This window comes from Balaenoptera ricei, chromosome X, assembly GCF_028023285.1.
Source record: "Balaenoptera ricei isolate mBalRic1 chromosome X, mBalRic1.hap2, whole genome shotgun sequence".
In the NCBI taxonomy this organism is placed as follows: Eukaryota; Metazoa; Chordata; class Mammalia; order Artiodactyla; family Balaenopteridae; genus Balaenoptera; species Balaenoptera ricei.
Window position 1 is genome coordinate 134,767,717 of NC_082660.1, and position 20,052 is coordinate 134,787,768.

At 47.8% G+C, this 20,052-nt stretch overlaps 1 protein-coding gene across 1 annotated transcript in view; it reads right to left on the reverse strand.

The window, feature by feature from the left end:
- Positions 1–6,072: 6,072 nt before the first annotated feature.
- The window catches only part of GAB3 (GRB2 associated binding protein 3), a 57,187-nt gene continuing 43,207 nt past the window's right edge, over positions 6,073–20,052 (reverse strand). The window contains exons 5-11 of the mRNA XM_059910504.1: positions 19,925–19,980; positions 19,228–19,447; positions 16,983–17,064; positions 15,885–15,987; positions 7,728–7,844; positions 6,299–6,411; positions 6,073–6,178 (exon numbers count right to left, since the gene is read on the reverse strand). Coding sequence (XP_059766487.1) covers positions 6,073–6,178; positions 6,299–6,411; positions 7,728–7,844; positions 15,885–15,987; positions 16,983–17,064; positions 19,228–19,447; positions 19,925–19,980 — 797 coding nt within the window. The remainder of the gene's footprint in view (positions 6,179–6,298; positions 6,412–7,727; positions 7,845–15,884; positions 15,988–16,982; positions 17,065–19,227; positions 19,448–19,924; positions 19,981–20,052) is intronic.

A 20,052-nucleotide genomic window follows, 5' to 3' on the forward strand; every position in this document is an offset into this window, starting at 1 on the left:
GAAGGTATATAAGATGCATCATAATGTAATCATTGAACATTTACGTTGTTTTCAGTTTTTTCATCGCTACGGTTAACGATTCAATGGAATTCATGTATGTAATTCTTTCCATGAATGGTTATTTCCTTAAAGTATATTCCAAAAGTTAGAAATATTGATCTAAATGTTTACTTTTCTATTTCTTTTTTGAGACTCTTGATCACAGGGAATTCCCTGTCAGTCCAGTGGTTAGGACACCGTGCTTCCACTGCAGGGGGCACGGGTTCGATCCCTGGTTGGGGAACTAAGATCCTGTAAGCCACGCGGCATGGAAAAAAAAAAAAGAGAGAGAGAGAGAGAGAGAGAGAGAGGAAACAGACTGTCTTTAAAAAAACAAACAAAGACTCTATCACAATTTCTCTTCAGAAAATACACCTACTACCAGATTTCTGGTTTCCTAACATCCTTGTCACAATTGGCTTGGTTTCCTACTAAAATTGAAAACTTGGTTTGCACAAGAATAGAAAAGCCCTAGGCACAGTAAAATAGCAGTGTTGTGGCTGACTGGACTTGTTTCAGATCAGTGCAGAAAAGTGCTGGTACAAGAACAATTAGTTGAGCGTTTGGGCAGGCGGAGTTAGCTCCCTCTGATATCCTTTACCCTGTGATCGTGCTAAACTCACTGACTGGTTCTCCTCACTCTTGTACATTGCATTCGGTTTTCTACATAGACAATCACGTTGTCTGCAGAGAAAATTTTGCTTCTTCCTTTCCGATTGGGATGTCTTTTATCAATTGATCTGTCTCCTCATAACGGGCTGGAGTTTTCTGAATCTTAGCATACCCTTTTCCTTGGGTGCTGGGTATTTTTTTTCCTAAGTATATTCCAGAACTTCAAAAAATCTAATATTGTTAACTTACTTGGAAACAGTTTGATCCTTTTGAGTCTTGCCTTGAGACTTTATGGGTGGGAGCAGAGCAGCTTTTAGTTTTCCACACTACTGAGACAAGATCCCTCTGAGTACTGTATATGATGTCACCCGAATTCGGAGTTTGGACTAGCGGACCCTCCGCCCTTGGGCACGGTTCTCCCCCTGTGCCGCTGTGTCCTCTCCGGTCCTCCACCCGCCAGCTCCGGCTGCCTGCGCTCTGCGATCCACCCCCGAGACCCGGGGAGGCGGCTGGACTCGGTCCGGACAGTCCGTGTAGACAGCAAGCTGGGGCAGCTGCACGGCTCACCTCTTCGGGGTCTCAGCTCCCAGAGGTCACTGAGGGTCCTCCCTCGCCTGAGGCCCAGTTTCTTCACAGCCTGTGTTTCATATCTTTTGGCTGCATTTAGGGGATTCTTGCCAGCCAGTGGCGGGGAGATCCGGTCCCTGTTCCTGCACGTGCGTGAGCGGAGTCTGCCGGGACAGAACCCAGAGAGCTCTGGCCGCGTGGGCTGGAGGGAGGGGGACGCTGGTGCTGGGGATGGCGGCGGTGGGCATGGCGATGACGGTGATGAAGGAGCATCTCCCCCGCCGGCACGCAGCAGCTCTGGTGGCTACAGTTATCCTGCCTTTCAAAATATAAGTCAGATCACGTCTCCCCTGCCTAAGTCCCGTCACGGGCTCCATTCTCACCCAGAACATAAGCCAGAGGCCCTTGTAACGGCCAGCAAGCCCCCACACTCTAATCTGTGAATCCCCCATCGCCCCTCTCACCTCCTCTGCTCTCTCTTGCTCACTCCACGCCAGCCACGCTGGCCTCTTGCCTGTGCCCTCAACATTCCGGGTTTTCTACTGACTTAGGGCTTCTGCACAGTCTGTTCTCCCTGCCTTGAATGTGCTCTCCAATACTGCGCCTGGCTGACTCTCTCATCTCCTGCGAGTCGGCCCGGGTCTCATCTTCTCACCCTACTTCTTCCTGCGGCCACCAACAGCGCAGCGTGCAGCCAATCCTCTTCATGCTGTTCTTTTCCACACCACTCATCACCTTCTCTAATACAGTAGAATTTACAAGTTGACTTTTTATTTCCTGCCTCTTCCCCATAGAGATAACCACTATTCTGACTCCTACCACCGTAGAGTATGAAAGTGAATTAAAAGTCTCATGTTGAAGACCTAAACAATGGAAATGATTTAACATTTCAAGACAGATATGAAACAGTTAGGATGCAATTGTTCATACAAAGGTAAGCAAAAGATAAAACTCATGGAAATGGAGGTTTCGACCATGAAACCAAGACCAAAACAACAGTGCTGGACAGAAGCCAAATGGCTCTGATAAGGCAGAGGGGACGCGTGCCATGGATCGTTCTGCCTTCCCCATGGAGCTCCCCCAGGAACCGATGTCTGTACGCGGCGGCAGAGTGGGGTCAGGTTCGTTCCCATCCCCGTGGAGCTCCAGTGACCTGGCAGCCTTGACTGTCCCCGCGGCTCTCCAGCCCCCCTCTGCCGTCGGTGAAGTGCCCGTGGCGGGGAGTGTGCGTCTCGGCTCTGCTGTCTCCCGTCGGGCCCCCTGCTCCAGCCTCCACCACTGCCACTCGCTCTCAGTTGCAGAAAATAAAAACTAAATTTATAACAACAAATGACAATTAAAATAAGGAAATGATAACGATAAATGCAATTTAAGATCAAGGAAAATAAAGAAGTAGAAAGCTGGCAACTTAGGGAGCTGTCTGCTGAAGTAAAGAGGCCAGAGCACGAGGGGCCTGGGGCTCAGAGACCTTTAGGTCAGGTTTCCCGGCCCCTGCTTCTGAGGTTAGCCCTGTGGGCCGACCTGCTCTCCTTTAGGTCAAGGGCTCGGTCTGGAGTGTGTGTCAGGAAAAAGCGTTCATGGTAATCAGCCTCGTACTTGACCAGGGGGAGGAATTTCACGTGGCTTCTCCTCCTTCCTCTCAGCACCAGGACTCCCGTTGGCTGTAGGGTCTCTGCTTTTGGCCTGTTTTCCCCAGACCTGAGCCCCTGCTATTCTGGTGGTCTCTGCCTCACATCGTGGCCTAGAGATGCTGCTGACCTGGCAGCCAGGGCAACTGGGAGTCTCAGCCATAGGGAAAAGGGAGGCGGTGGCACAAGAGACCCCCTCTGGGGAGAAGCAAGCTGGGCGCTGTTGCTTTTTAATGTCACTAATGACAAAGGTGGTGTTATACGTGGTATCTGGCAGAGCCGGTAACTTTACTGCCAATGATCGGAGCTAGTTGCTGACCCAGGTGTCAAGATGTGGTTTGGCTGAGCAGGAGCGGCGCTGCTTACAGCCACCCGCTCACCTGTTTGCAGCGAAGCAACATGGATGCAGGTCATGCCATGGGAGTCAGGTGAAGTCTGTTGTACTTGAAAATGGCAGTGAAGTCTACTTCCGCTTATTCAGGTTTCAGAATGCGTCCCGTAGTTTTTCAGATGTCGTCACTTAAATAAGAGGGCACTTAGGTCACGATTCCTCTCCTTATAAGACTTTTATTAATGCCAGACATGAAATAGTAAAGGCATAGTGAATTGTGAAACATCTGCACGGTTGTGGATACAAAGGTGGTTTGAACGGGGCCCGAGGAGGAGGCCTTGAGAGGGGGGAGGCCAGGCCTAAGGGGAGCCATCAGTCTCGACCCGGACCCAACGGCCACGACTCAGCTGCTGTTTGCTGCGTGGTGAAGTGGCCTGGACACTGAGTCCCCAGGGTCACACCATGCGCTTGTAGCCAGGCTGTGTGCTGGGCCTCAGGGCTCCTCCCTCCCCGAGGAAAGCTTAACTCCCAACGTTCCTGGGCCTGTGGACTTAGGCTTGAGACCCTTCGGTCCCCCTTTCTGCATGACAAAACCCCTGATCTGGAAGTATTTCCTAATGAAAGGAGACGGAAGGAAACGGAGCAAAAAGGAGCTACAGAAAATAATGCGAGATTAATTGCTGCACTGTCCTGTTGATTCCCAGATCTTCTAGAAAGGTGTACTCTGCGCAGTGTACAGACATGCCATGTGTACTTGACTTGGAGTGGTATCTGGGATCATTTCTGGTAAAAAAAAAAAAACACAAAAATCCCTCAGACCCCATCAGAATCATAGCCCTCCATTACACGTGGATTACCTCTGCCGGAAAACAAGATTTGGCCGGCATCGTTGTGATTTACGGTGCCTTTCCCAGGAGCATATGCTGCCGTCAGCTCAAAACTATCTGTATTTTGTGTCCCTGAATCATTATGCCTTTGTGTAGCTATCCATTAGCAGTGTTATCAAAGCAAGGCATAATCCCATACACCCTGGGAATCCCATACACCCAAGACATAATCCTATACGCCCTGGCGAAGTCATATTTTTTTAAATCCCTAATCACTTCCAAACAAGTCACACTGCTCAAGTGTCTATTGTTTCGTGCAGTAAGCATGTCCCTGGAAACGTTTTGTAGAAACAGATTTTTGTTTTTTGGTCAACTGGATGACATTTCACTGCCGACAAAATTTCAGCTGCCTTTACTATTCCAATCTATCCTCAATCTGCTGAGGTACTTGACACTTGGACGAACAGTTTTTCTGCACTGGCCTTTGTCAGGCAATCAGTGACCTAAACACAGGTGGCCCACACATAGGGAAGCCACCATCTATGGGAACTGGCAGTCCGTAGCCCTGGATTCCTGCCTGAGGCTCTGTGACTCCTTGCAAGTCACAGAAGGAAGAAGGCAGCTCCTTACAGGCTCTGGCCGGGGAGCAGGCCGTGGGCTCAGGGAGCCCTCTCGTGGCTCCATCCAGGCTCACTAAGGACTCTTAACTCAGTCCAAGCCCTTGGCAATTGCCCCCCGTCTTGCTCTGGGAAGAAAATGATGTCACCAGACCGTGCTGCTTTGAACACCAAAATTACTTCTTTTCTGGTCTGAAAAACCAAGATTTTGGCACTTACCTTCGGAGCAGTTCGAGACCCTGAAACCCTGCAGCAAAGCTTACAGTTGCCCTGCCTAACCCTGGCTGCCGCAGACCTGCCCGCCTATGTGATCCGTCCCCGTATATGAGACACCGTGGCCGAACAGTGGGCCAGAACCTGCCGACTACCCAGTTGTTCAGATTTGTCTTCTGGCTGCAGGTGCTCAGAAGGATCAGGTAGGGGCATTAAGTAAAACTCCGTGCCCAATCGAGCCTGTCGTCTGGGTCCCCTGAACCCCAGTGCCCCAGGAAGGAAGGGGTGACAAGATGCCCTCATTGCATGGTGGGAACGTGTGCACGCTCCAGAGCTAGTCACCACTAAAGCAGAAGGGAAACATTAGCCGGGAAACCCGAGACTTGAAGTCACCGGTTTTCGGTTGGTTTGTTTGTTGTTGTTGTTTGGGTCATAACAATCACTCAGAAGCTTGAGTCCAGCACAGTGTGGCCAGGGATAGCTTTCCCCGGGGTGGCAAAGGTTCTTCTGCCAGCACTAGCCAGCTCATGGGACACACATGGCAAGGGGACCATGTGAACCAAGCATGGATTTCACACTGATTGTCGGGAGGTGTCTCTAATGGTAACTGCTGATTACGCTAGAGTGCCCCGTTTGGACACCACACAAAGAAACCCTGGCTCGACAGGCATACCTTTCAAGTGGAAAAGCACCTGCTCAAAATCCTATGAAAGGGAGAGGAGATGATGAGTCATCCCGTGTCTGCACGTGTCTCCCACGCGTCTCCGAAGTTACCCTAAGTGACTGAGGCAGCAGTAGACGGCGGAAGGAGCCGGACTCGCTGTCTCACTCCATGAGTCATCCTGGGCCAAGCGTTCCCTTCTCTGGCTCTTGGTACTGTTTTCCTCGAAGTGGGAGCAGTGATCGCCGCCAAGCCTAGCTTCCGAGGTCTTTGAGGGGAAGAGATGAGACGGTGCGTGTGAAAGCATGCCGGGAAAAGGCCAACAGCAAAGGGACACCCGGCCACAGGCGGCTGCTTAAGCACAACGATGTCCCTAGAGCCACCGGGGGTCATCTGATCTGCTCATGCCGGACCTCGGGACTCAATGCTCCTGTCACTGGCACTGTCTTCCTGCCACCATCCCTAGGCTTGGTGTCTTGCACTGTGTCCTCAGGGGTGGGGACAAGATGGTGTCCAGGCGCGCCTCTCCTCGGATCATTCATGATTCCAGCGGAAGCACAGGACAGAGGTCGAGACTTCAGGCGCTGGAGTCAAAAGATGTCATCCCGTTGGCTCCAATCTGCACGTCAAAGGCTCCACTGGAGAAGATTTCTGACGCCTCTTTTGCTTTGGTGGCTCCCACCCTGCCGGGATGGAGCTGTCTACGTCCCGGCGCACCGGCCTGAGGCTCGGCAGGGGCGAGCGCGGCCGCTGACGAGGGCCGGCCCCCCTCAGAGCCCCTGCCCGCAGCCCAGCGCCGTCACGCTTTGGACTGCCTCTCGTCCGTCCACTCCTGCTTTGTGCTCTGCAGAGCTTGCGTCTTCTGCTCGTCCACTTGCACGTAGTCTACTCTCTGCTCCTCTGAGAAGAGGAGTTTCTGAAGGGGGAGAACAGAAAGCTTTCGTTACATCCAATTTAAAAATTCGGCACAATGTCAGTCAGTCTCTGGTGGCTTACAGTGTCGAGTATTGGCTGGCCCTCCCTCCTGGGTCGTCACTTGCAGAAGTGTCACGCTGCGTGTGAATGTGCGTGAATCTCTCCTCACCTCTGCTCCCTTCAACTTGGCCCTAGCCAGCTGACTCGCCTTGACCAGTATAACGTGAGTGGGGTGACGGGTGCCCCTCCTAAAGAGAAGAGAGGCGTCCTGCGATCCTGCGCTCTCCCTTTTTCCCCTGCCAGGACGCCGGCCGGCATGCCTCACGTGGGGACCGTGACGGACTGTCCCACAGGCGACAACTGAGAAGCCTTTGCGGTCGAAAGCCGCAGAGATTCGGGGCTTGTCTTCACTGCACAGCCGACCAGAACTGGCTAATGCACCGTCTGTGCTTCTCTGTCTATCCGCGCTGACCAGCTTTGCTGGACTATCATTTTAGGTTTGTGGAATGAAACGAAAGGTAAAGGGCAAGTGGGAGCTCATTCAGCAAAAGGGAAGGGAAGCCTCCCAGACTCTTCTTTTCTCCACACACACAAAATGAAATTACACTGTATATTCTGTTCAGCAAGTGATTTTTCTCATCAAACAATAATACACTGTTAGCGCAGTCTAGACTACGACCATCCCTTGCTAAGAAATATTTAGCCGTTGTCCACTGCTTACCAGCCACTCATTCCATGGCTTCCCCTGTGCAGTGAGTGACAACAGTCAATGGCTAAGGTCCCTTACACGTATTGACTCACTGAATCCTCACGACAGGCTTCAACGTAGGCGTTATTTCTGCTGACCACTCCACAGACAAGAATACTACTCAGAGGAGTCAAAACTGCCCAACCTGGCACTTGAGGCCCTTGACGGAGCTGTTTCAAAGCCAGCTGACAGCTCCCGTCACCACTCCCCAGAGTCTAGCCAAACGGGCCTGTTACTTCTTCCCTCAGCAGGCCCTTCCTATGCCTGGACTACACTTTACCCCACCCTCATCTCTGCCAGAGCAATTTCTCAACAAACCTTGTGGTCCGAATTTTGAAGAGCACGAAGACTACGTCCATTTACACATAGACGTGCAAAGAACGTTCCCCCCGAGGGAAATACACCAGGGCTTCTGGGCGGCAGAATTAGGGCTGATTTTAAGACTCTTCACTGTACGTGTCTGTATGTCTCAGACTTTGCAAAGAGAACATCCATGGTGGAATCATCGAAACAAAATCCAAACCGAAATGGAATCTCCTGGGAATTCTCAGACACAGAGTACTTCCTACCTGCTGCACAGGGGCTGGTGACGCTGAGTTGAAGTCCAGGGCTAAATAATCCAGGCTGAATTTCCTCGTCCACGTCAGGGCTCCACTGCTCAGCAAGTTGGCTTCTCCGTGCTCCTCCTAGAAACCAACGTCACAGGATGCGCGTTACCGATTTCGGGCCGGGCCGCCCAGGGGAAGAGCAGCTGCCATCGGACAACAGCGGCCCGACGAGTCCTGTGCAGCTCGCGGCCTGCACCTCGGAAGGAGAGCTGGCTTTGAAATACAGTACAGCCCATTTGGCCTTCACATGAAGCTATGCCTTCATTCACCATTGAAGCAGCTGGCCAAAATCTCCCCCAAGAAGAAATCATTTCACGGATCTGACAGGCCCACGATACCTTAGAGACTTGAAATCCTGAAAAGGTCAATCACACTTACGAAAGCTTTCGTAAAGACATCCCAAGTGCATTTAAAGATACTTTATACAATACAAACAGGGATAACGTGTGCAGCACACAGCCATGGCATCTCCATCCGGCTTCAGACTACACCACCGCTACACGACACACACGGCACATGCCGAGGGCCCCCTTCTACTGCTGCCTTCTTGCCCCCCAAGGGGGTGAGTGCTATCCTGAACTTGGTGTTTACCACTTTTGTTTTTAAAGATGGTTTTATGAATGTGTGAGTGTCCTTAAGTGACATACTGTTTTGTTTTGCCTGTTTTGAACTTTTATCAATAGAACCGTATTGTATGCATTTTTGGTGACTTCAATTTGCGCTCCATTTACATACTTCACATTCACCCATGTCAGTGCCCTATTTCATTCATTTTCATTAGCATACATGATTCCATCGCATAATTTATTTAACTGTTCCACCAACAACAGACATTTGAGTTGTTTCCAGTTTGGAGGCTCTTACAAGCAATGCTGCTGTGAGCATTCATGCACCTGTGGAAGAACTTCTAGGGCGTGTCCCTGGGATGGGGGCCCCTTCAACTTGACTATCACCAGCCTGATATGAGGAAAATGGTACTTTACTGTGATTTGATTTTCCACGCCCTTGAGAACTGAATTAATTGGCCATCCTTTCATATGTTTACGGGTCATTTCTTTTTTTCTCTTCTGTGAATTATCTGTTTTAGGTTTGTTTTTGTTTTGCTAATTTTTACACTGAAGTGTTTGTATTTTTCTGATTTTTCTCAGTACTCCCTCACATACCTAAGAGACTAATAATTTGTTGGTTATGTGTGTTGCTAATAGCCCATCACAGTCTACAGTGGGTTTTTCTTGGTGTTTTTTAAGTTAAGAATTGTTCTCGCTTTTAATGTAACATATCAAGATTTTCCTGAGTAGCTTCTTGCTCTTGTATTTTGTTTAAAGCGTTCTTCCTATGCTGAGGTTGTAATTTGTTTTCCCACACCTTCTTCTAAGTTATAACGTTTTTTCCTTTACATTTAAGTAATAATCTAGCCTCAACTGATTTTGACATGTGGTGGTGACACAGGGATACAATTAATTGCCTTTTGTTCTGTTTGTACCCCACGTGGGCAGCCCTCCTTTCCCCAGGAGTGCAGCCTCTGTTCACACATCACGTTCCCATATGTGACTGGCTGGTCAGTCCTGCTGACTGTTTTTGCTGCACCTGAGACACTCACATGGCTTTTCTCCTTTAACGTGTTAATGAGCTTGACTGACTTGATAAGATTCCTTTAATTTATGGCCCTGACAGCTCACCTCTCAGGGGGTATTTGTAACAATAAGAGACTTGAAAAAAAATGTTTCTCCTTCTGGCACAGTTTTTGTTTCTTCCAACCCGTTTGTTTGGTTTCTGTCTTTATGCTAGAGCTCCCCTGAGATGTCTGATAAAATCATTGGCTGTCTGCTCATATTTAAGAGTGAAAGGCCAAAACGCTGATCCGAAGCTCCGACTACATGGGTGGTGCTTGTCAGCTGTGGGGTTCACTGCAAGGTGACCTTGCCGGACGATTTTCTTGGGGTGCCCCTAATATTATGACCCATGTCTTGCCTCTTGGGCTGCTCAAATAGGTCAGAGAACTGTCTTCGAATCTCTAGACCCAATTGTAAAGGTCTGGTTGTCAACATTCTGGAAGAGAGCCGCTGGAAAAGGGCTCGGGAAAGGCTCGCGTATCTATTGTGCATATTTACTTACGTTGTTTTTAGCCTAGTATGCTCGGTCAGATGTGTCTAGCATCCCCCAGGGCAGAGACCCCTTGTTTTACTCTCTCCAGAGACTACACTTCATCTTTTGTGTGAAGCAGGAGAGGGGAAGTCACAGAGGCCAGCCTCCGGGGAGTGGGGGTCTTGCCTTCCCCCGCAGTGTATTTAGGATTCAACTCTCTTGGGTCTGATAAATCATTTACTACAAATCCACCTGCTTTCCAGTTTCCAATACGTTACTGTGTTGTCTTCTTCAGTTCTTCACAGCCGCGTGGGTTTATGCCTTTAACAAATCCTTCACTGTGATTTTAGAGGATGGTTTGGGACGCAGGGAAAACAGAAGTCCGTGGTCAATCTGCCGTCTTTACCGAGATGTCCATGAACAGGTTCTCAAATGTTAAACCCACTTTGCGTACCTGGAAAAATTCCGACTTGTTCGTGCATATTTTTTAAATTAATTAATTAATTTATTTATCTTTGGCTGCGTTGGGTGTTCGTCGCTGCGTGCGGGCTTTGTCTAGTTGAGGCGAGCTGGGGCTACTCTTCGCTGCGCTGCACGGGCTTCTCGTTGCGGTGGCTTCTCTTGTTGGGGAGCACGGGCTCTAGGAGCGTGGGCTTCAGTAGTTGTGGCACAGCGGCTCAGTAGTTGTGGCACGCGGGCTCAGTAGTTGTGGCGCACGGGCTTCGTTGCTCCGCGGCATGTGGGATCTTCCCCGACCAGGGCTCGGACCCGTGTCCCCTGCATTGGCAGGCGGATTCTCAACCACTACGCCACCAGGGAAGGCCCTCCTTTGCATTCTTAATACTGTTTATTTGCATGCATTGCTTTCTCTTGATTGGTTGCGTTCAATTTTAATCTCTTAAAAGAGCAAATTTGGTCAGTGGTGATTCTAATTTTGCTGTTTATTTTGTTAATTTTTGTTCTCACTTTTATTCATTTTCCTTTCATGGGGTTTATTTCTTCAATTTATTATTATGAAAACTTTCTAATAATCAGCCAAATTGAAGAAGATATGCTATGAACACCCATATACCTACCATCCACATTCTACCACTAACATCTGACTACAGTGAACTATTTGTGAGTCTTTGGACTGAGGATTGGTGTCTTTCATGAACTGTGAGAAACTGACATTATCCCTTCACATACTGCTTCTCTATTTTTTCCCTATTATCTCCTTCTGTAAGGCCGACTGGACAAATGTTTGACCTTCTCATGCTATCTTCCATTTCTCAACTTTGTTTATGTTTTTATCTCCTCGTCCTGATTTTTCAGTAACTTCAAAACTATATTCTGGTTCACTACATTACTCTTTGGGTTTAGTCTGTTTAACTCACCCATTGAGTTTCTAATTACATCCCTATTTTTATGTCTAGAAGTTCTAAATGGTCTTTTCTAATCCACCTGGTCATTTTTAAATAGTATCTTGTGACTCAGTCCAACTTTCAACTCCTCATCTTCTTTTTTAAATATATAAAACATAGTTATTTTATATGTGAAGCCTAATATTTGTAATAATGACTTACTTCTTTTTTAAATATTTTATTTATTTATTTATGTATTTATGGCTGTGTTGGGTCTTCGTTTCTGTGCGAGGGCCTTCCCCAGCTGCAGCAAGTGGGGGCCATTCTTCATCGCAGTGCGCGGGCCTCTCACTATCGCGGCCTCTTTTGTGGAGCACAGGCTCCAGACGCGCAGGCTCAGTAATTGTGGCTCACGGGCCCAGTCGCCCCGCGGCACGTGGGATCCTCCCAGACCAGGGCTCGAACCCGTGTCCCCTGCATTGGCAGGCAGACTCCCAACCACTGCGCCACCAGGGAAGCCCAATAATGACTTACTTCTATATGTGATTTTACTTTTTGTAATTCCTATTGATCCTCAGGATTTGCAATTTCTCAATATTTTTTGCCCGAGAGATCCCCTTTCCTTTCCTGGCAGTTGAGTTTTGGATTTAAAAAATACATTTAAAACTATATTCTCTACCATTTTAAGATGATTTTTTTATGGTGGTCATGTGGTTTTCACAGTACCTTGCCTACTGAAGTGCTTCATCAAATTTTAAAAAATAGAACAGGGACTTCCGTGGTGGCGCAGTGGTTAAGAATCCACCTGCCAATGCAGGGGACACGGGTTCGAGCCCTGGTCCAGGAAGATCCCATGTGCCACGGAGCAACTAAGCCCGTGCGCCACAACTGCTGATCCTGCTTGTCACAACTACTGAAGCCCGCGAGCCACAACTACTGAAGCCCTTGCGCCTAGAGCCCGTGCTCCGCAACAAGAGAAACCACTGCAATGAGAAGCCCACACACCACAACGAAGAGTAGCCCCCATTCGCCGCAACTAGAGAAAGCCAGCGTGCAGCCAAAAAAATAAAAAGAAAGAAAGAAAAAGAAAATAAAGAACAAAGCTGGAGGAATCACACTCCCTGATTTCAAACTATACTCTAATCAAAGTAGTGTGGTACTGGCACAAAAACAGACACATAGATTAATGGAACAGAATAGACCCCATAAATAAATCCATACTTATATGGTCGATTAATCTACGACAAAGGAGGCAAGAATATACAACGGAGAAAAGACAGCTTCTTCAATAAATGGTGTTGGGAAAACTGGACAGATACATGCAAAAGAATCAAACAGGACTACTTTCTCACACCATATACAAAAACAAATTCAAAATGGATGAAATTCAAGTACAAGACCTGAAACCATAAAACTCCCAGAAGAAAACATACACAGTATATTCTTTGACATGGGTCTTAACAATATTTTTCGGTTATGTCTCCTCAGGCAAGAGAAAGAAAAACAAAAATTAAATGAAAGGGACCACATCAAACTAAAAAGCTTTTGCACAGCAAAGGGAACTATCAATAAAACAAAAGGGTAGCCTACTGAATGGGAGAAGATATTTTCAAATGATACATCTGACAATAGGTTCATATCCAAAATATACAAATAACAAATACAACTCAACAGCAAAAAAACAAACAACCTGATTAAAAAATGGGCAGAGGAACTTAATAGACATTTTCCCAAAGAAGACATACAGGTGTCCAACAGATAGATGAAAAGATGCTCAACATCACTAATCAGCAAGTAAATGCAAATCAATACCACAATGAGACATCACCTCACACCTGTTAGAATGGCCATCATCAAAAGAACACAAGTAACAAATTTGGTGAGGATGTGGAGAAAAGGGAACCCTCTTACACTGTTGGTGAGAATGTAAATTGGTGCAGCTGCTATGGAAAACAGTATGGAGGTTCCTCAAAAATTAAAAATATGATTCAGTAATTTCACTTCTGGGTATATATTCCCCCCCCCAAATACAAAAACACTAATTCGAAAAGATACATGCACTCTCATGTTCATTGCAGCACTATTTACAATAGCCAAGACATGGAAGCAACCTCAGTGCCCATCAATAGATAAATGGATAAAGATGTGGTATATGGATGTGTATATATATGTGTGTGTGTGTGTACATGTGTATATATATGTATATATACACACACACACACAATGGAATGTTACCCAGCAAAAAAAAAAAAAAAGAAATCTTGCCATTATGACAACATGGGTGGATCTAGAGGCTGTTATGCAAAAGTTAAATAAGTCAGAGAAAGACAAATGCTACATGATCTTACTTATACGTGGAATCTAAACAAAACAATAACAAAAACCAAACAACAGGGGCTTCCCTGGTGGCACAGTGGCTAAGAATCTGCCTGCCAATGCAGGGGACACGGGTTCGAGCCCTGGTCCAGGAAGATTCCACATGCTGCAGAGCAACTAAGCCCACACGCCACAACTGCTGAGCCTGCGCTCTAGAGCCCACAAGCCAAAACTACTGAGCCCGCGAGCCACAACTACTGAGCCCGCGAGCCACAACTACTGAAGCCCATGCGCCTAGAGCCTGTGCTCCACAAGAGAAGCTACCACAATGAGAAGCCTGCGCACCACAACGAAGAGTAGCCCCCACTCACTGCAACTAGAGAAAGCCCGCGCGCAGCAATGAAGACCCAACGCAGCCAAAAAAAAAAAAAAAGCCAAAAACAAAAAATGAAAACAGACTCATAGATACAGAGAACAAATGGGTGGTTGCCATAAGGGAATGGGTGAAGAGTGGGCGGAATAAGTGAAGGGGATTTGGAGGTACACACCTCCATTATATAATAAGTAACCCATGGGAATATACTCTACAGCATAAGGAACAGGATCAATAATATTGTAGTGTCATAGAGGGACAAATGTTTACTAGACTTATCATGGTGATCATTTCATTCATGTATGCAAATGTCAATCATTATGTAGTACACATGAGACGAACAAAATGTTGAACGTCAACTATATTTCATTAAAAAATAAAGTAGCTAAAGAAGGATAGGTGACTTTAATAAAACAAAACTTGTATTTCAGCCCGTAGCCTAAATTTTTACATTCAGATAAGAACTTGTCCTCAAAGAGAAAAAAATTATGCATATGATTATGTACAAAATCGAAACTGAATTATATTAGTTCTGTCCACCAAATGGGTTGTTTTGTGGAACAACTGAAATAATGTAAATCAAAGTCATTTGAAAATATCATATTACTGAATTTAAAACACACAACTGAATGAGATGGGATAGGCTTTAAATTCATTTATGTGGTGGTTCCCTCAGAGCTACCTTCCTTCAGCCAGTTTTCTGGGCTCTTAATCTACTGTGTCATATTGCCTAGTAATGTACAGAGACAGTCATTAATCAATGATTATAAACAGGCAAGAAACCAATCCTGAATTATGTTGTTAACGAAACACTGGTCTTTCTCACAACCTCAAAGATCAGAAATAACTGCTAGTGTCTGGAATGACTCTGCACTTGCTTCTATGAGGCTATAGATTCACTTCCCTTCTCTGTTCTCTGGAGACAAAGCACAGCTGGGCAGTATCTTTTATAAGAGTGTTTTCTTCTAGAAGTTTCCCAAGGGCCATTACTAAGTGTGAAAAATATTGGGTATACCACAGCAGACTGGATATGAGCCACTTTCCACCTGCATATGGATACTCACAGCACTTTCTAATCTGTCAAATAGAAAGGCAAAATGAAGCATTTAATTGCTGCTTCACTGGAGATGACTGTTTTGAGAATTTTAAATGCCTGTTACTGTCACGTATAGGAAGGCAGAGTTCTCTTCTCGAAAGTATATAGTCTCAGTGCCTTGAACACTGTCCTTCTAAGATCTCTTTTTCAAAATTTCATAGTTTAAACAGAGATTCTCTCTAGAGTTCCCTACATTTTAAAGATCTGGCTAAAGGGCCTGATAATTGCCAGAGGTGCTAAAAGACCCTCTTTCTCTTCAGTAACCCATTCTCAACAGAATCCAAAGTAGAGAGAATGGAAGGGACAACAGAGGGCAGGAGGAGAGATTGAACCATAAATCGTTCATCAAAGGATCGAGATGTCGGGTCTCTGTGCACTCTGGGCCACAGAAAGACTCTACCAGGAGTCTCCAGAGACTAGACCCATCCATGACGTGGGACACTGGGCCACCCTCCCAACAGGACTCTCAGTGACTGATCTTTGGTAAAGGTTCAGAGGCAGTCAGGGCAGGGCTACCCGGTGGTGGGGAACATCCAGTGTGTGAGTTTTCACAGCTTAGACTCTGGGCACCCAGGGAGCTACAGACCTACTGGGGTCAAACACGATATCCCAGCCACGGTGAAAAGAATTGCTAGCATTTCCATTTTCCCATTACACGTTGCAGCCCTGGGTATACTTAAAACTGTGGCCTCAAAATGGTACGAGGAGCTGAATATTGCAGGAAAGAAAACCGACTTCATAACAACTTGTTCCCAGTCTGGAAAACACTGTAAGCTGGTATTACAGTCAAGTAATTGTTTTAAGATTTTACGGGACTTTCTGAACGCTATGTTTCCTTTACAATGAACTGATAAGAATATAGATTGGGGTGAAGAATAAGAAGAGTGTGAAAAATATAGGATTACCATTTGCATGTAGCTTTGTTCCTCTTCTCTGGAAACAGAATTGGCAAAAAATCTTGCAGAATTAATACCATTTCTTTCTGGAGAGAGAAAGCTGGTTCGATTGCTAAGAACAGAAATATAGATGAGGTCAAAGCAATGTCTTACAGCTGCTCTGAAAGCCAGCCAAGAACTGACATGGCCCCTCTGGGGTTTCGGCCCTCGCCCCTCGCCCCCGCTTCCCCATGCAACTTCCTTCTGGCCAAAGCAATTCCTGAACCAGGAGAGAGACTACCCCGCAGCTGCCGTCCTGCTATGGGGCAAAGGGTTCCCAATTCTCAAAGGCTATTTTTTTCCAGGCCCTCCATGTGACACAGCTCATGAGCTTTCTAGAAAGAGACCAAGGCATCATATCATTTAGAGAAAAACAAAACAAAACAAAAACGCTCCTTTGAGGCTCTTGTTTCCATTCAAAGCAACCAGGAAAAGTAAGGAAGTGTGGTCATTCCTTTGATAGGATGAGACCAAGACTACGAATCCACTTTCATCCTACTCCCAAGTTAGAAGCAGAGGCCAAGGCTCTGCAGTTCTGTCTGGAAATGTAGTTCACTGCAGAATTCTGCTTTACAGAGCCATTGTGTCCTGCGGCATATAGGGTGAACTAAGAAACTCCCAGGCCAGGCTCAGGACTCTGAAATTCCTACAAGGACTGAAATTGCTACAAGGTGAGATGAGAGAGTGCAGATACATTTGGGGGTTTGTCTACTGAGTCCATGTGAATTGGGATTGAAAAAGAACCTTTCTCTGTTGGTACTAGGGTTGTAGCATGTAAATAAGGATCTAAGGGACAGCTATCTCAGGCCGTGAGGATTGTGCAACAGAGAAGCAGACGTGAGAGAGAGGTTCCCAGCAGCACTCTCGTTCCCGATCCCATTGTCCTGGGAGATTCACTTATGGTCCTTCCTCTGTGACCTACAAAACACTTCCGGCTCGGGATAATAAATCCCATCCCTCGTTCGGCTTAAGCTAGATCGAGTGGGCTTCGACTACCTTTAACCACCGAGGCCTGAGTAACGCTGGGAGTGCACCAGATGAGGGCCCTGTGAGCAATCAAAGACTCACCAAGGCACAGTGCGGGTTCTGGTGAGAGACGTGTGTTCCCGGATGGTTGAGAGGCTTTTCAGGTCCAGGGGAGGTGACCGTGCTACAAGATAACACATGACAACCAACATGGTAAGTTCTCAGGGGTTCAAGGCCAGAAACTGAAGACTATAAAACTATGCCATTCCATCAGATCCACATTTACTTACGAGCAGTACTGGTGATGATGGTGCTTTTCGCTGTCCTACCCTTCCCTGCCTCACTGGGAGCAGAGGGGACGACCACCGAGCCAGTGGCCACGTGAGCAGCTGGGCTTACATCCAGTCACTACACACTTACTGAGAACTCACTGTCAGGCGTGGCTCTAGGTGTCCCAAACTGCAACCGTACCTTTCTTCCCCATCTCTCTGCCTAGTTAAGAGTCATCTTCGGGTCTCAGCTCAACATGTCCTGCTTAGGAAGGCCTTCTTTGACCTGCAGGCGAGATAAGGCCCGGCTCATGGGCTGTCCTGAGTCCCTGTGCTTACGCTTCACAGCGCTCGCCCACTTCGTGACGCCACATTCAGCTGTGATGATCTGATTCGGCTCTAGGCCGACCGCGTTCTGGGAGCACAGGGTTTTCTGGCTTGTTCATTGCAGTAGCCTTGGCATCTGCCTCAGCAGCCGGCCTTGCTGAGTTGGTCGTGAGCGTATTCCTCTAGTGCTGCCTTGACCAGCTTGCTTTTCTAGCTCTTTCCTCAACTAGGCCACACAGGTGGAGAGTATTTAACTCCGCTCCCTATTGCCAGTGACTTTCGTGCTGCTCAATCAGTTTCCCAGGAGCCTCAGACCCGCCAGGCGCTGAGCTGGAAAGGACATATGCGTCGTGTAGCCCCCGGGGAGAAGGTCTCTCCCGGCTGTGATGCACCCTGGTCTCGGCTTCACCGAGCAGCGCCTCCTGGCTTCACCCCCCGCCTCTGCTGCTTGGGCCACAGGCTCCATCCCCGGAGCCATGCGCATAAGAACCAGCTCCCCCCCGGCCCACGCGTCCCCATTAATCCACAACCACACGTCCATCCAAAATCTCTGCGCCTCCATCACTAGGTCTTTTGGAGCTCTAACATCCAACGTGGTAGCCACTAGCCACATGTGGCTGTTGAAATTTAAATGCATTAAAATTAAATAAAATTTAAAAATTCAGTTGCACTGGCCACGTTTCACTTGTTCAACAGCCACATTTTCTTCGTTACAGAAGGTTCTGTTGCACAGCGCTGCTACAGGAAAGTCACTGAGCAAAACAACAGTATCTACCTCAAAGTCACAGGTTCCTGTGAAATGGTTTCTGACCAGCCTGAATGGCTATTTCCTCTAAAGCTCACGAGACAGGGTCTGTTCTCCTATTTAGTACCTATTGAATAACTCTACTTTTTCTTCCAGGTGGTTTGGACATATCTTTCTCCCTGCTTGCTTCCTCATCTGTGCCTCCCCCAGAAATGTGATTTGACTCGAACTGAAGAGGGGGAGGCTGGAGTGGACCGGGCATAAGCAGATAACTTAGTTCCAGCTCTGGGCGTGGCCACCTGAAGCAGTAGAGGTGGCGATGGAGCCAATAGAGTGTCAGGGGTCGCGGTCACGGTACCAGGTATTGCCTTGGAATCACCCAGCCCTACTGGGCAGGTGACGACGAGCAAAAAAGTTAGCAGGTTACTCTGACCTGCTTTTGCTTATCCCCTCTTCACCCTCCTCCCTGCCTGTTCCTGCCGCTCACCTCCACGTGCCCCTGCCCCACACACCTCTTCTGCCGGGCGCTAGCAGGGCACTGAGCGACGTGGCATACGACCAGGTCTACATTCAGGGATCAGTGTCAAAGGCCATTCTTGGCTGCCTTACACAAGGTGGACACTGTGATTACATTTAAGTGCTGTCTAAACAAAGAGAGGCCAGGTGGGTTCCATTCCCACCCATCCTCACTTATTTCTGGGACTTTGTCAGGGAAGCAGCCAAAGATGAGTCCTCTGGAATGAACTTGGCTTCGGAGGCTGCATTTGCCGGGCCACAGTGATTGCAAGTCCCCCGGTTCCTTTTATCCTGACGATCTGGGGCAGCAGGGCTCCTCAGCCCTCCCCACTCAATCCCAGCCATTTCTCCCTGCCCTTGTGCTTCCCAGGCCTCTGGGCTGGTTTCTCTAGTGTCCCCTTCCCAGAGACGGTCAGGAGGGAAGCTTTTCCACAAGGCCACCAGACCTTCCTCCCCAGTCCCACACAGCAGGCCTAGGGAAGTGACTTACGTTTCCTCTGAGGCTTGAGATCTCTATTCACGGGGGGAGGCTCCAGGTCTGCCGGGAGCTCAGGCAATGGGCTGGAGATGCTTCCTGAGCTCATTGGGATATAGTCGTCAGGGCTGCAGTGGGGTCCGAGAGCAGAGGCGATGGCCTGGGGGCCCATGGGCACGTAGCTGTCCTCAGTGCTGGTGGAAGCCGGAGGGGACATTGGGAAGAACCTGCACGGCTGCAAGGCAAAGCACAGAATAGCCATGGAAACTGCTTCCAGGGGGCAGCCTCGGCTGCACGTGGCATTTCAGTTGCAGATTATCCAAGAATAACTTTGAACTTTCTTAGGAAAGTCAGACAAGCCTCTAACTCAAGCTCTGCCTCTGGATTTATCGTGTGAGGTAGGTGATGACTCACCTAGATCTCATGCTGGAAGACAGAGGTTAATGAATTTATGCAAATGCTTTAAGTATCATGTGATGACTTCAGCAGGTACCCCAAGTTCGGGGAAGCGTCTGGACCATTAGAACTGGCAGGGTCCTCACAGCACAGGAAGTCCAGTAGCTCCCAGACAAGTTTTAGTCTTAATGGGAGACTGGAAGGGTCCTCAGAGATTCACAGTGCTGACTCAAAAGACATCATGGGAACATAAATAGGTCAGGCTATTTTTTTTGGTAAAAATTGAGGCTTAAAGAAACTCAAGTACCAAACTTACCAAATTTAAACTTAGCCGCTTATCTCGGTGTCTTAAAGATTGGCCTTCTACATCACCTGCAGGAAACAAGCAGGGTGGTGAAAAATGCAGAAAACATCAGTTGATACTAGGCTCCAAGTACCTATGCA